General features: G+C 35.2%; 1 protein-coding gene across 2 annotated transcripts in view; it reads right to left on the bottom strand.

The window, feature by feature from the left end:
- MMP16 (matrix metallopeptidase 16) overlaps positions 1 to 17,742 on the bottom strand; it is a 294,522-nt gene that overhangs the window by 65,454 nt on the left and 211,326 nt on the right. For both annotated transcript variants that reach the window (XM_045063143.1, XM_004766971.3), the window contains exon 6: positions 15,737 to 15,948. In XM_045063143.1, the coding sequence (XP_044919078.1) occupies positions 15,737 to 15,948 (212 nt within the window). The remainder of the gene's footprint in view (positions 1 to 15,736; positions 15,949 to 17,742) is intronic.

Raw genomic sequence — 17,742 nt, 5'->3', positions numbered from 1 at the left:
TCCTTAGTAAATAAGTTGCCAAGGATTGTTTCTATGTATAATTCATGCTACTCAAACATTCTGTTCAAACTATGGGAATAGCTGGGACATGCCTTGGGACATGAGAACACCCCATCTTTCTAATCTGAAAATGAAAACCAACCATAGGGAAATTTACATATAAGTTTGCTAAAGAACTACAAAGCTATGTTCAGATTCAAGAAGGTATTCTAGTAGAAAAGACGATACATTATAAGCTATTTATTTTTCAGAACATGAATTTAAACTGAAGAATGTGGAGCTGTCACTGAGATGAAGAAGTTTTGGGGATTTGGATATTATCAAATTCCTAGAATTAACCAAACTGAAGTTAAGAGCATATAGTCCTCAGATTTCCAAGACCTCCTAAGCTTGACCCCAACTATAAGAAGGTAAGGTCCAACTATAAAGTTAGATACAGGAAAGACTCTGCACTGAACCACTCTTATTTCTCACACCTACTACAAGTTCAGGGGTTCCAAAAACATTCTAAGATTTGAAGACTAAAAAACAAAAACCAAAAACCAAAAACCCAAAACCAAAACCCCCCAAATCACTGGAAACTATTATACTTTAAGGTTTTAATTCTTACAGGGAAAGAATGCAGGTCAAAAATCAACCAAATGGGCGTGCCTGGGTAGCTCAGTGGGTTAAAGCCTCTGCCTCCAGCTCAGGTCATGATCCCAGGGTCCTAGGATAGAGCATCGGGCTCTCTGCTCAGCGGGGAGCCTGCTTCCTCCTCTCTATCTCTGCCTGCCTCTCTGCATACTTGTGATCTCTGTCTGTCAAATAAATAAATAAAATCTTAAAAAAAAAAAAATTCAACCAAAGGAAGAGATTTGTAGAGTAGCATCTGAGAAGCTTCCATTAGGGGTGCATTAGCATGCTGGTATCAGTGTATGACAATATCCATGGGCTACTGCCAAACAGGGAAGGGCACCTGAGCTTCAGTGTCTTGAGTTTTATCAGTCCTTTATTTTGCAGGCATGTCTGATTGATTGGCTGTCCACATGACTGGATTCAGTATCTAGGTCAATGGATACCACATAACCCAAAACCTCTACCCACCCTAAATCACATTTTTTTCCCTAAACAAAGACTCCGCTATCAGGTATGACAGGGAATAGCTCCACAAAGCCCATGGCAAAAGGCCAGACCTCCTTTTGGCCTACGAAAGTATTTAATTCAAGGCTCAAGGACAGATTTACAAATTTAAAAATAAAAACAAAACCCTGAAACCAAACACTTAGTTGGAAATTCTTAACATTCATTCATTGACTTTTAAGAAAAGGAAAGCAAAGTAGAAAACAATTTTAGCGCCCAGTATCAACATGACCCAGCTCTAAGTTTGATGTGAAAGTAAATCCAAGTGCAGTGTTAGGAAAAGCAATTTACCTATATAAAAAACAAAACCAAAATAAGTAAATAAGTTTATAAATTTGAAAAGAAAATTACAGGTAAACTTATGAAAAGTTTTAGATGTCGATAGAATTATATGACCATTATCTTGCTCTCATTCAATGAATAATAAATGCATGTGTTCTTTAGGATGAACTGTTTACCTTAATCACCATAATTATAGCAAAATAAGTGATCTGTTATTAAAATATCAATTTTTTCTTAGAATTGCTGTAAAATAAGGGATATATTCAAAATTAATTATTTTCATAAAATCTAACTTATGTAATGCTTCATAAGAGCCAAGGTATATACATATTCAAAGAAGAATATAAGAATCAGTTTATTCACTATGGAAAAACAGAAGTCTTTAGGTGAAAGCCAAAGAAGATGAGGAAAATAGGTGGTTATTTAGTTAAAACTTTACTTCCCAACCTTGATTTTAATTTGTCATACTTTTCAGGTTTCATATTGTTCCTGATAACTGTTACTTTGGTAACTGCGCTCTTTAGAAACTTAGTTTTTAAAACCCCTATAGCTTCCAATATAACATATATTGACTTCGTGAACTTTAAAACTGTAGAAGTGACATATTGGGTGTTATACCTTAAAAAAAAATTCTAAAATTTGTGCCAATCGTGGCAACATCGTTCATTAGTGCAGCTCTTTTAAACATTCAAACACATTTCACATATCTTATCTCATTGTGAAATGGATTATCTAGCTATTACTGCCTTATTTGATATCTCTGAAATATATAGTCCAAAAAGGAAATGCTCTTCATGTTAACAATATTCTGGCACCAGAACCCATGCCTCTAACTTTTAGTCTGAATTTCTTTTCTACAGAATATATAGTTTATCTTACATGAAATAGGGGATAGCTCATTGTTCTTTCAAGTACCTCTTCCTCAGAAAAGCCTTCACTGATATTATTGATCAGGTTTTAAAAACTAAAACAAAACAAATATTTATATGTGTTTACTGCACCATATACTTTCTTTTCTTTGAAGTTACTACAGGTATAATTTTACTTGTCTTCTGATTCGGTGATTAATGTCTGTTTCCCACAATGAGTGGTAAGCGCTTTAAGCAAGTAGCACTTGGGCAGTCACAAGATTCTAATCTTAGAGAAGAAACTCGGGCTTAATTGTGGAATCCTGGTCATACAAGTCTCCAAAGCCTGGGTTTTCCATTTTTACTTTAACTTAGTATATTTTCTTAAACACAACAGAGACTCCATACAGATTTTCAACTAAATTAATTAAATATGACTATGTGTCAGTTACTACTTCCCATATTTTCCTACATAAACTATTTCCCATATCATATATTTTTTGCAAGGAAAGAAAAAACTCCCAAAAATACCCAAGAGGGAAGTAGAGGAATTATCCTTATTACATGTACATTTAGTAAACGGTAATATTTTTTCAATAGTGTTCAGAATTCTCATCACAAAATTTATTTTTTATCCTCCTCAACAGAGAAACTAGGTTGATACGCATGATAAAGATATTTTAACTCAATTACAGTATTACAGGACAAAGTTTTAGGAATAAACCAGAAGCTTCAGCATTTCTAATTCTGACATTAACTTGGAAATGCTAGTCTCTATTCCAAGGGACTTTAGGATTATGAAGAGGACATTTATGTGTAAGTGACCAGCTCTTATACCAGTTCCTTTGAGCTTCAAATGGTCTTTGTTTGCATTTTAATGTTCTCACCGGTTACTGCTACAAATCATAGCACTTCACAAGTAGTGCAGCAAGTGAATGCAAAGACTCAGCAACTGTTCCAGGTGAGATGCGAAAGAGTAGTGCTTTCACAATAACCACCTTTAATTCTCCATAAAAATGCTTCCTGTCCTGACAGATTAAGAATATGATGCACCTCTCCTTGAGTGAAGTTTCAGTAACGAATATTTTTACAGAGAAAGGGAAACACTGTAACTTCCTTCTTACAAAGAAGTCTCAATATTTTTAATATTCTTGAAAGACCTGGTACTTTTTCCACCCAGTTCCTGGTAGGATATCTTGTTCTTTGGCCCTCTCTGAGCCCTTCATAATTTCAGCTCCCTGTGACATTTAAAGGAAAGCTTGCTTGCTTGCTTGCTTGCTTTATTTATTTATTTGTTTGTTTGCTTTCAGATTCAGTCCTGGCCCCCTGTTACTCATTGTCCAGCCACCCATTCCTAGAGCAGCACTCTTAGAACTGCTCTTTTGTCCTGATCTTCAGATCCCTGTTTTGCTAGTTGTCTTCAATTCCAGCTTTTAGGAATGGGACTCAGTCTTGCTTTAAGCAGCTCCACTCCCGAGAGCCAGCATTTGCTCAGTGGTTCTCATTAGCTCTATTCCCTACGTTCTGTTCCTACCTAGTCACTCCTGGGTCAAGTCTGCTGGCCAGTTAACCTAGCCTGCAGAACCAAGACTTGAGTTCTCAACAGGGCATATAAGGCTTCTTTATGAAGGAGTCTCACTTGTGTCTCTCCAGCCTTGTTTTTAAATTTTCTTGCTTTGGTTTTTAAAACAAACTTGATTAGCTTCCTACTGCACCAGACCCCTTCTTGGGGGTTGGCTAACTTTACATTGCTGGGCTTGAGCTTGGCTAACTTTACATTGCTCTTACCGATCCAGATTAGATGCTCTCTCCCAGAAGTCCTTCGCAGTTTATGTGGCTTTCCATTGTGTCCTCACTGCACTCTGTGCCTTACTTAGCCTATTACAGCACATCGTGATGCGTTATGGTGATTTAGTGACTGATATCTCCTCTGTTAGACTGTTATCTCACTGAAGGAAAGAACTGAGGATGACCTGGTGATCACATCATTCCCAATGTCTAGCTTTTCTTTGGTAGCCAGTCAAAACTTCATTAAAGAATAAAAAAGAATGATTAAAAGAGTACTAGTAGTTAGTTTCTTAAGAGCAAGGACTGTTGTCATAGACTCCTCTTTAAGTCAACCATAGAGCTTTTCACAACATTGTCAGTGCTAGTAATAATAACAACAACGTCATCAACAACTATTAAAACAATAAGAGCAGTTGCTGAAATTACCTGAACAGCTATTGTGTACCAGTCTCTGTGCTCAGTGCCTTGAACAGCCTATAGTTCATCAGTGTTTATTAAACTGACAAACATTGCTATATGGCAGTCCTCATGGTATATAAATTAATAGTACTCTGGATTAACAGTCAAATATCACGTCCCTTTGCATGATTTTAAATTATTTCCATAGTGAACTGAAAAAATTCTCACCATGGTGCCTACAAAATGGCAAAACTGTAGATAAAGAAAATATTTAGTGAGCTTGATTCACTAGAGGCTAATCCTACTCAGGATTAAGGAATAATCCTCATCTAATTGGACATCTTTGCTAGCCAGGTTAAATTATATTATTGAAAGTTGTTACTGCAATTTTGAACAAGGACATTTTTTGTCACAGTCCAAGGTAAAAGTCATTGAATACTTTAATAGCTTTTGCCTACTTGTATTTTTTGAAATGATATGGCTTCACTGTCACTTAATATGGTACAACTTTCACCATTACTGAAGTTCTCTTATGCCACTACATTTTGAGCTATGGAATGTATATATAATATCACTACACTCCAGATTTTGAAAACCTACTCACAATTCCATCATTCTAAGATTTGTCTAACATAATTTTTCTATAATTTCCCTGTTTTGTCAATACATATTTCAAATAATGCAATTCATGTTATGTAAAATTTTAAATTTTACTATTTTACACTTGTGTATACATCATAATCATGTTCTATTGTTTCATACATTCTCCTTTTAATTAACCTTTTAAATATTATATTTCTTTGGGATGATATACTATTTGCTATACCACTACCATGTTACCAGATAATTTGGGTTGCTTGCCAAATTTTCTCCTACTGGCAAGAAAGCTGTGATTAATATCATTGCTTATTATATTTTATTTTAAGATTATTTATTTATTTATTTATTTGACAGAGAGATCACAAATAGGACACAGAGAGAGCGGGGGGGTGGTGGGGGGGGTGGGAAGCAAGCTCCCTGCTGAGCAGAGAGCCTGATGCTGGGCTCAATCCCAGGACCCTGAGATCATGACCTGAGATGAAGGCAGAGGCTTAACACACTGAGCCACCCAGGTGCCCTGAATATCATTGCTTATTTTAGATTTACTTTATTATTTCAGGATAAATTACCATGCAGGGGATTACTAATCTGGAAACTATGCACACTTTCCTTTTTACTGTAAGATATACTAATGCTGTAGTTTAAACTACATTTGCTACTGATACAAATTATAACTTCTTTAAAATAGTCATTTAAATAAACATAATATAATGCTCTGAAACTTTAAAGTATCATGAGAAGCACGCATAGAAAAATGAACAAAATAGCCAAGAACCTCCCCCACCAAAGTTAAATGCAGAGAAGATAGAGTTAGAAGTAAAAACATTGTTCATTAAAAAAATAAAAAAAGATTTATTTATTTTTTAGTTGAGACAGAGAAAGAGTTTTGGGGAAGGGTAGAGAGAGAGACAGAATCTCAAGCAGATGACTCACTGAGTGTGGATCCTGCCATGGGGCTCGATCCCAAAACCCTGAGATCATGACCTGAGACCAAGAATCCTATGCTTAACTGACTGAGCCACACTTGTGCCCCAAAATATCATTCATTTAATAAATATGTATTGAATACTGCCAATAGGACAAGTACCAATAATTACGTTTAATCCTAAGAGTATTTTCTTATATCAGGAAATATATTTTTCAATTATATAGTCAAAGTGCTTATTAGAAAAGCTATATTTCACTTTTGACTGTGGTTCAGGACATCTTTCTTAGCACCACTAATGGTCCCCTACCCCACCATCACCAGCACTGATTTTCGAGGAATTTTTGAGGTAGACTGACACATAATTTTCAAATAATGATTGCTTTGGCCTCTATTTTATATATTTCCACATGTTTTATATATTTTCACATGCAAAAGATAAACAGATGCTTCAAGAAATTCTGAAGAGCTGGCTGAAGAGCTGTTTAAATAACTTCACATACTCCACAAAGCACAATGATAATCACAGTATTGTTAACTGAAAGTTTAAAAAGGGAATGGAAAAAATAAAGTCTCATTTTTGCTTTATAGAAATATAAGAGGTCGGGGTGCCTGTGTGGGTCAGTGGTTTAAAGCCTCTGCCTTCAGCTCAAGTCGTGATCTCAGGGTCCTGGGATGGAGCCCCATATCGGGCTCTCTGCTTGGTGGGGAGCCTGCTTCCCTTCCTCTCTCTCTGCCTGCCTCTCTGCCTACTTGTGATCTCTCTCTGTCAAATAAATAAATAAAATCTTTAAAAATATAGATATACATGAGGTCAAAAGTAGCACAGTCACAAATGCCAAATATAAAAGAAAAAAAATTGGAGAAGTGCTATTTTTAAAACTTTTAAAATAAAGGAAAATATACATACTTTGTATGTACAGTATAAATCTTATAATAAACCGCTTATTAATCTTGCATTAAAGTAAAAGTGCTATGAACAATAAATTGTGAATGTGAGTACTTTCTTTGTAAAAATCTCAGTATAAAGCTGTAGATTATGACAAAAATGGAATAAAATTATTTTGATATTGAAAAGACTTAGATTACTCATAATTGTAGAATAGAAAGATTGGTATTGCTTGGAGTGAGGGTTTTTCAAATTAGCTCACAATATACTTTCAGAAAGCACTTTTGCATGACTATATGGAACTTGTCTATTCATATTATAAATTTATATCAAACTGTACATGATAAAACATAGTTTAGTCTCCCATATATGCACTGGAAACAAAGATATATATGTAATTTTTAACTTTTTTCCATTGAAATATAGTTGACACACAATGTTACATTAGTTTCAGGTGTGCAACATAGTGATTTTTTTTTTTAGTATTTTATTTAAATTCTAGTTATTTAACATACAGTGTAATATTAGTTTCATGTGTAGAATTTAGTAATTCAGCACTTACATACAATACCTGGTGCTCTTCATAAGTGCCCTTCTTAATTTCCATCACCTATTTAACCCATCCCCCACCCACTTCCCCTCTGCTAACCATCAGTTTGTTCTCTGTAGTTAAGAGTCTTATTCATGGGTTTCCTCTCTTTTCTCCCCCTCATGTTCATTTGTTTTATTTCTTAAATTCTCCATGTAAGTGAAATCATATGGTATTTGTCTTTCTCTGACTGGCTTATTTTGCTTAGCATAGTACTGTCTAGCTCCATCCACACTGTTGCAAAAAGATTTCATTCTTTTTTATGGCTGAGTAATATTCCACATATCATATATACCATATTTTCTTTCTCTCTTTTTTTTTTAAGATTTTATTTATTTATTTGACAGACTGAGATCACACACAGGCAGAGAGGCAGGCAGAGAGAGGGGGGGAGGCAGGTTCCCTGCTGAGCAGAGAGCCCGATGTGGGGCTCGATCTCAGGACCCTGGGATCATGACCTGAGCTGAAGGCAGAGGCTTTAACACACTGAGCACTCAGGCGCCCCTGTACCATATTTTATTTATCCATGTGTCAGTTGATGGCCACTTGGGCTGTTTCTATAATTTGGGTATTGTTGATAATGCTGCTATGAACACTGGGGTCTGTGTATCCCTTCAAATTAGTATTTTTGTATCTTCAAATAAATACCTGGTAATGCGATTGCTGGATCATAGGATAATTCTATTTTTAACATTTTGAGGAACCTCTATGCTGTTTTCTAGTGTGGCTGCACCATTTGCATTTATGCTGTCCTCACCACAGATGTAGCTACTATCTGTCACCATACAATGCTAATACAATACCATTGACTCCATTTCCTATGTTGTACTCTCATCCTTGTGACTTATTCATTCTGTAATAGGACATCTGTACCTCCCACTCCCCTTCACTTATTTTGCCCATTCCTGTACCCCCTCCTCTCTGTCAAACATGCATTTGTTCTCTGTATTTATGGGTCTATTTGTAAGCATATATTAAATGTTCTATTTCATATTATTAATAAAAATAGATTTACTAAATCCAAAACAAGTATCCAAAATATATGCTTAAAATGTTTGAAGTTACCTAAAAATAAGGTGACTAGTGAGAAGCTTGGAAACATAGATGACTGTGAATCCATTCTTCTGAAAACTTAGACACTTGCCCCAACAGTCAGGAAAAATCAGTAAAGAATTTAAGTATTTCAAGAAGTAAATCTTAAGCCATAGAGAATACAAATATTTTGAAAATCAATTAATATTGACATTAAAATTCAATATTACACATAATTCCAGTTGTTTCCTAAAATGTTTACTTACCTAAAATATTTGAAGGTCTGTGATTTTGTACTACAAGGAAATTTAATTAATACTCTGCTTTCAGTGTCTTGGCGATTGTTCCCTTTGGTCTAATGTGAATCTAGCCCCAATTACAATATACTATTAATATCAGTTAATACTTTCTGGCAGTACAGAATCAAACTATGACTCAGAGTAATTTTAGATTACCCTCTGTTGTGTAATTTCTTTAAGTATTTCTTTTTAAAATATTTTTTGGATTCTCTGACAACCAAATATATATATTTTTAAGATTAAATTATTTGAGAGAGAGAAAGAACAAGAGTGCATGAATAGGGGGATGCACAGAGGGAGAAGATCTTCAAACACTCTCCCCGCTGAGCACAGAGCATGACCCAGACCAGCTTGATCCCAGAACCTATGAGATCATGACCAGAGCAGAAACCAACAGTCAGATGCTTAACTGACTAGCCACCCATGCACCCCCCTGTGACAACAGAATATTTTAAATTATTTCATTGAAAAAGGTGATAGGAACAACAACAATCACAAACCATTCCATTCCTTTCCCTTAAAAATATAAATTACAGCCATTTTCTGTGATCTTTACTCACCTAAAAGTTATTATTATTATTATTTTTAAAAGATTTAATTTATTTATTTGCCAGACAGAAATCACAAGGAGGCAGAGAGGCAGGCAGAGAGAGAGGAGGAAGCAGATTCCCCGCTGAGCAGAGAGCCCGACGCGGGGCTTGATCCCAGGACCCCGAAATCACGACCAGAGCCGAAGGCAGAGGCTTAACCCACTGAGCCAGCCAGGTGCCACTAAAAGTTATTTTTTTTAAAAATAATTTCAAACAACATGGGAATGTGAGTTAATGAATATAATGAGTAGTTCCGAATGCCAAGTCTGTCTTGGGACAAAAAAAGCTACCATTTCCGGAGCTTACTATATACCTATGATGGAATTTGTTAGCCATTATATAGATAAGGAAAATAAGCTCAGAGATATTTTTAAGAATATTTATTGTCTGCTACATTCATGGCATGGCACAATCCACCAGTAAATACAGGAGTAGTTCCAGTCCTTGTCTGGAGCCTATGACAAATGGGATCTGACTCCAAGTCTATCTCTAATGTCTAAAAGTGAGCATTATCCCATGCTGATGGAAACAAGGACATAAACGTATGAAACAAGAATGAATGACATCATTAGGTTAAGAGCTTGGAGAGAATTTTTCCAACAAAAATGGCACCAAGTTTATATAAACCACGATAAACTCTTCTGAAATTCTACAAATATTGTTGTTTCCTTTCATGTATCTAGCCCCATGCAGACCTATGTAACAGGAGACTGCACAGGAATAGAGATTGGAGATAGCCTGCTGCTGCTTTACAAACCACTACAGAAATCTGGAAGGTACACGAATATTTGGTATTTGACAGGGAAAGACCCACAAAGCCAGGAGTGCCTGGCAAGTTCAAACACAGCAGGAAGACAAGGGTGCCTGGCACTGAGTGAGTAAGAATGAGCAGACAAAGAAAAGAGGGGGTGAGACCAGAGAGGTCAAGCAAAATGCAGGGATTACGGAGCCTTGTGGGCAACTGAAAGAACCTTAGCTTTTTGCCCCAGCTTTTTATTTGTCTATTGACAAATAAAATGGTGTGTATTTAAGGTATCCAACTTGACAATTTGTTATAAGTATACACTGTTATATAAGTTATAAGTGTACATTGTGAGATGATTACCACAATCAAACTAATAGACCTACCATGCCTTACATAGTTACCTAGTTTTCTTTTTTTTTTATGGTGAGAACAACTGAGATCTACTCCAGCAAATTTCAGGTAAGTGATGCATTTTTTAGCTACAATGACCATGCTGGATATTAGGTCTCCAGGACTTATAACTGAAAGTTTTACTCTTTGTGCAATGTCTCCTCATTTCCCCACGCCCTGAATCTCATTCTCTCTCTCTGTCTCTCATAAAATATCTTCTTTTATGAAACAAAACCACCATCTTGCAGATGAAATTGGGTCATACCCTGTACTTACTAGGCTTGGTTAATGAGACATTGTACTTTCAATGTAAGTTAAGCTAGTATTAATAAGGGCAGAATCTGGACAGATCTGTTTCTATGGAAATAAAAGGAACTATGATTTTTCAGTAGGTAGTCATAAGTGAAGATGGTCATGTTTAAGAATACATAGTTTTGTGATGAATAAACATGAATGGACAAGAACTTAGGAAACAAAAGGACCAAGTGCTTTCTGTGTTGGTTTGCTTTCTTTTGTTGTGTGTGTGTGTGTTTCTTAGTAAACAATGAAATGCTTTCCTTAAGAGCCTTAAGCCTTGCTCTTCTCTAATTGGGAAGACACTTGACTGTACTTCCGCGAATGCTGTTCCATGAAAGCTCTGCCTCATAACACTGTCATTTCTAGCTTTACTATAAAGCACTGGCCTGTGTTCCCCTTAATAGAACTGGTCAGCTGCCAAATGAAACCTGTGTGTGTGTGTGTGTGTGTGTGTGTGCGCGCGCGCTCATGCACGTGTCTGCAGATGCTAAAAGAACTCCAGGTGTGCGTACAGTTTATCTTCCTAGCTTCAATTTCAGGAAGAATAGTTACTACTGCATTCTTTCCCATATCACAAAATATTGTGTGCTGAAACACACCCTATACAAGTTTGGCTAATACTGCTTTCTTTTACACCTATTTTACACCTATCTATTTTAAAATAGCTAAACAGTCAATGCTTTTATCTTATAGTCCAAGAGAACTTTGAGTCTTCATTTGAACGATCAGCTCTTCCTGTTGTCATATTCGTCACAACAGCAGCTCCTGTGATACACACAGTATAAGCTCTGTAGGGAACACTCTTAAGAAATCACCTCTGTAGAGGAAGGACAAAACTTCTGTTGTATCACTATTTTATTCTTCTGTTCCTTGGTATTTTGTTTTAATTTTCATTTCCTCACTTTACATGGTTTACGTTCCCCAAAGATTATGAAGCTGCATGGAAGGCTTAACTTTCTCATGTGAATATAGCTAGGATTTTATCTATAGGATAGGACAGAAATATATATATATATATATATATATATATATATATATATATATACACACACACACACACATATGTATACATATATATAAAATTAAAATATGTGTTATATTACATATATGTACTGTTTACTATATTTCCATTTAGAAACATATCCAGGTGAATTCACTTCAAATAAATGAGTGTCTGCCAAGCTCATTGTAAATCGAATTTCTTAAGAGGACACTTGCTCCCAAAAGGAATTATGCTACGACTAACATTCTAAAGAAAGGCTCCTAAAATTATCTGATGATGTTACCTTTTACTTATATCTAGATCTTCAGAATTTAAGTAAAAACATACACACAGATTTTAAGTAAATCATACTCCTGGAAATCTTTGGGAAAGGAATAACAAACTACCAGAATATAATATTTTCAGTAATGACATATTGGTTGATTACTGTTATATAAACACAATAGTAGCTGTGTTTTCATTAGCTAATTCTTATACTGAGATCCTTATTCATTAGCTTGAGCATTATGAAGCCCATGTGAACCAATCCCTGCTTTGAACAAGTTTATAGTCTAGTTAAGGAGTGCACTACCATGAGAAATAGAGAAGATAGACATTTAAAACATGCTAATTGAATGTAGAGAATAAATATAAAAAATCGCTAGAAAGAGATTTGGGGTTGAAGAATAGTTGGAGAGGGGGGGACATGTGGAAGACATTGAGGAGGGGAGCTTTAGATAAGCAGAGGCTTGCAAGGAAGCCCCAAATATTAAAACCAAAGTGAAATGAGTGTTGCTTGGGTAAGGGTTGAGGAGAGGAAGAGGTTTTTAATTTGTGAGGAGAATCTGTACTGAAGAAAAGTAGAGAATCAAGCTGCATGAGTAAAAGTGAGATCAAAGAGTGGGTGATCTTAAAATATACTTGAAGGAATAGTTGATAAGGAGCAAACTATGAAACTAATGATGAGTATATTAAAAGAAAACTTCAAAGGCAGGCATGCACCAGAGAGACTGGCAGAGAACAACTTTAGGCAAGTAGAATAGGTACAGGGAAATGGCATTAATTTGAGGTAAAGTTAGTCTAGTCTATTTAGGTAGAAAGGAATAACTTAGGGGGCCAGCAGTTATTAGTAAAGAAAAACAGAATTTGTGGATGCTTTCCCACATGGTTCAGTGACCCACGGGGAACCTCTGTGTGAGGCACTTCGAAAGCTAGAATGTAAGCTCCAAGAGGCCAGGGTCTAGCTGTTTTGTTTACTACCACATGGCCAGTGCCTAAAACAGCATCTCGCAGTAGGAGCCCAATAAATATTTCTTGCATATTTACTATTTTCAAATATAATTTAAAGCCTACCACCTTTCATGAACTTTCCCCTACTGTTTCAGGTAGCAAAGCTTAGTGGGAAAAAACACAGATTTTAGAATCAAATAGACCTGCGTTCACCTAGTGACTACTACTACTTACAAACCTTGTAACTCAGACAACTTAACTTTTCTAATTCTCAGTTTTTTCATTTGTGAAATAGAGAATTCTGTGCATCTTGTAGAGTTATTATCAGGTTTAGAGATTATGGATGTAAAGTCCCTATGTACATTCAAGGACACATTAGTTACCCAGTCCTTAGTAGCTATTAATTAAAAGCAGGTATCATTCAATCATACTTTCTTGTTTATTTCCAATCTATATCATTTGTCATTTTGCGCTACAGTTAGTATGTCTATCATCTCTCCCTCAATACACCAACTTTTTAGTATATCAAATACTAATTTCTTTAATATGCTTAAGAAATTTTTCTCTAATAATACAGCATAAGCTTTTTCTCAGTCAAGGTTTCTTGAACTATTCAACTGGACTTCAGTACTTTCTCTTCATGTCCATGTTGTACCTTTTACTACTACATCTTGAAAGTACCTAAGTTCACGTTTGTCTTCACTCCTGGAATATGAGCTTCGTAAAGACAGAGGTGCTACCTTCTGTTTATACATCCCCGGTGCCTAGTAAACTACCCGTGGCATTATACAAAAGAGAAGATGAGTATGAAAATTATCAAGTAATGTGATACAAAAATCCATCAAGTAAGTGGAGATTAAAAAGAATGCGATGCCTATCAGAAGATATTCTCAACAGTAATTATTATTAGAAAGATGGCAAGGACCAGTGGAAAAAAACTGAATTCAGTTAGAGTTTAGGAACTCTGTCCTATAGAGTTTTGATTAAGGAATCCAAGGTAACATTAGAGGTTAGAGAAACAGACCTTACTCATATTTTTCATATACCTGTTTTGATATTAATAATAGTGGCTACTATATTCTACGTGAGAGCTGGTCTATGTGCTTTTTATCCATTCCTGATTCCAGGAACCAGTGATCACAAGACGTCATTTTGTCAATCCAGAACACTCCCAGTATACAGAGCAGAAAAGCTGGTGAAAATGATTATTACACTTGAGGATACCAGTCTTTCCTGAGATTGGCCATCTAGTTAGACAGATAGGAAGGATGGAAAGGATATACCCAGAGTCCATTTAACATCACATTCTCAGATAAGTTTATCACTTTGTTGCTATGACTATGATATCAGGGTATAAAGCCAGGATGTTGGAATTTGGCCAAAATGGAGAAAACAAAATCCTTCAAATGTCATTTGGTGTCTTGTAGAATAAACAAATGACTGCATTTTGTTTTCATTTCAACTATTTGCTGTGGGCTGAGCCACAATGAGTAGCTATATATAAAGAGAGAGAGAGAGAGAGATTTTATTTTTACTCCTTGACTCTGAATTTATTTATCTACTTAAATTGAATGGGAGATATCTAATTAAGCATTGCAAAGCATTTATAGAATTCAAAAATGTATTCATGTGTTTGAACAAAAGCATCGATTTTTCCTGGAAAGTATGATGCTCTTGTGCATATTATATCAAATCCCAATCTTGTTTTCCAATAAAGGAAATAGAGTACTTTGTCTATTAAAAATTATATGAAATCTATATTTTTCAAGTATAGCCTCTGGTAAATAGGAAATTCTGTATAAGTAGGACAATATTTCATTATTTATTGATTCACATCTACCCAAAAAGAGAGTACGTTATTTTCTTTTTAAATGGATGGTATTGGTAAAATGTGGTTATTTTAATATGCTAATGCCAACATAAAACTTATATTTTTTTTCACCAGTTTTTCGGATCAGTTTACAGTATTGAGGGAGAAAATATCTTTCACTATTACACCATATTCACTTTTCAACATTACATTAAACTTACTTTGTAAGTTCATTATGTAACTTACTTGAATACCCTGCTTGTTTGTGTTGTCTGAGAACCTAATGACATTAAAAGGCACACTTAGCAAAATGTAATACTCGTTTTACTTGTGACCTTTTTAAAAAATAATATAAATCAGGTATATAAATGCCTGACTGAAGAAAACAATAACATATACTTGCAAAATCAAAATGATGGTTTCATATTAACTCAAATTTCTACCACTAGACCCCAAACAAAATGATCACTACTACTTCTAAAAAACAATGCTCTAACTGTCAAGTGGAATCATAGGGATCTCATAAAGATGAGCAAATCAAAGATAGAACAGTGCTAGCGCGCCTGGAAGTGGCTAAGCTCCCAAGTAAATCATCCCTATTAGTTCCTATTCATGATTTCAATTATGCTTTTTTATCTGTTCGTAACATGCAGCATTTTCTTACCCTCACATTTCTAGGCATTTTAGCTTCTGCTGACATAAATGCATTCCTCAAATAGAATGTTACAGCAATCTTCTGCTAGACATTTAAGCCCATTTGTGCGTTTATTTTTTAAGATGCTTTTTTGAAACTTCTAACTGTGAGAGGTCTGGGAAGGTGGTGCGAGAATGAATGAGAACTTGTTTTCTAAAGCGACACCATAGACACTTGATCTACACGGTAAAAAAAAAAAAAAAAAAAAAAATCACAGCCTCCTACCTTGAAAACAAACATCTCCCGGCGAAGAATAGCTAGAGTGTTAAAGTTCCCATCGCAGATGTTGGGTTTGGCTCCAGGATAGGAAGGTCTGCCAGTGGGAGGCCGAGGAGGTTTGGGCCTGTCATTCTTGCGTGGGTCGGCGGGAGGAACGGAGCGGTGTGGGGGCACTGTCGGTAGAGGTCTTGTTGGTGGAGGAATCTTGTCAGGTGGACCTTTGAAAATATGAGGAAAGCACTTGGTTCACTTAATACTAGAACAGTGCTGGGCAGTCTGCTGCCGAAGACAATCACTCACTCATGAGGAGAGGGCACAGACTAAGTGAGCTAAGAAGTCTTTAAGCTTGTATGTTTTCTGAAAAAACAAACCATCGTACCGACAAACCACTGCCAAATCTTAGAAAGTCCTTATCATGCTAAGTTCTGAATCCAAGTCACTGAACTTTCTTTGTTAATTTTTAATGACATTTTTTATAGCTTTGCAAGAGTCCTTATTGGAAAAGCTGCTTTCAAATCTTTTTTGGAAGTAGGTGGTGTATAAATAATACATAAATGAAGATGAATACTGGAACCATGCATGTAAGCTCCACCAAAGTTAATCCTAGATTTTCACAGACAATGATTCTATGCAAATAGTTTTAAAAGATAAACATTAATGGATCAAAGTTTATTCTACCCTGTGTCTCCAACTGTATTTATAACCTTTTCCTGACTTTCATTATTTTCTTTTAATGACATGTTTTGACAAATTGCTAGATGATTATTTCATTTGAATACTGAATCTAAAATACCTATTGATTAAAATGCCACTAGTAAAATATTAATGTGAATAAGTATTTCTAAAAAGAGGTCTTTAAATTAAGCCAAAGTTTACACATATAATTTGGTACAGATGTAAAGCATCATTCCTCAAGGGATTTGAGTTTTTAAAAAGAAATAGAAAGCTGTTCACACTTAATATTTAGATATGGAAAGAATATTCTTTTGCAGACCTTCAGTCTAGACTACTAATTCATGAGGTCATGAGAAAGAGCCTTCCTAACCTCAGTTAACCACGTAGGAGGAATTCCTGATGGTACAAATTAGCCTATAGGCTAGTGCGTTCGACACATGAGCTACTTAGTTTGGACTCTGAGACATTTCCCTTTTCTCCGTATCCCCCAAATAAAGAGAAGCACAAAAGTTGATTTTTTTTTCTCCAAATCCTATTTTAACCCTGAGAGATCGGTTACCACTGAGATATTGAAATTGAAAAACTAATGAATGCAAAACAAATTAGTGAACTTAAACTATGCTATTTAAAAATGCAAATGACACCTTCTGGATACTGGATATTAACATACAGATAACACACATCTGCTTTTGTATTGTAAAATGGAAGCATCATTTCATTAGTTTAGTAAAGCATACTCTATATGTAAATTACAAATGTCAAGTTCTTAACAATTATGTGTGAAATGAATGTCTTTATAAAGGTCAATGGTTCTTTTGAGGAAGTTAGGATTATAGTAAATTAGTAAATATGTAGAATAGTCTTTCTCCCTTTTGTCTTCATTTGTATTCACTGACTGAACCCCATAAATAAAAATGATCTTAGTATATTAGAAGTTTATTTTGAATTATGTGTAAGTAAACTTTGCCATTTGTTAAGTTCCACTCCCATGTTTGTTAACTTTCACCGAGTCAATAATTACATGCTTTTGAGGTCATTTTATTATAGCCATTACACAAGAGTATTCTCTGCAACCTCCAAAGAGATTGATCTACTAACTATTTAACTATAAGTATCATAAACTGAGGGTAAATCTGTCAGTTTTTATCCCAATCTCAGTATCTTTTAAGAAAATCTTAAATTTCTCACTGTTTTTATTGTTTATATTCATTTATTACATTTTTAACCTGAATTGTAAATATTAAATTTTACCAGATCTTTGCTGTAATTGCAGGTTTCAATTAAATTCAATAAGAAAAATCTGTCAGTGTGTAGATTTACTAAAATCTGTATATTAA

The sequence above is a fragment of the Mustela putorius genome, unplaced genomic scaffold, assembly GCF_011764305.1.
Source record: "Mustela putorius furo isolate JIRA1106 unplaced genomic scaffold, ASM1176430v1.1 tig00003846_pilon_pilon_pilon, whole genome shotgun sequence".
Taxonomy (NCBI): domain Eukaryota; kingdom Metazoa; phylum Chordata; class Mammalia; order Carnivora; family Mustelidae; genus Mustela; species Mustela putorius.
This window is presented reverse-complemented; position numbering and strand designations above follow the sequence as displayed.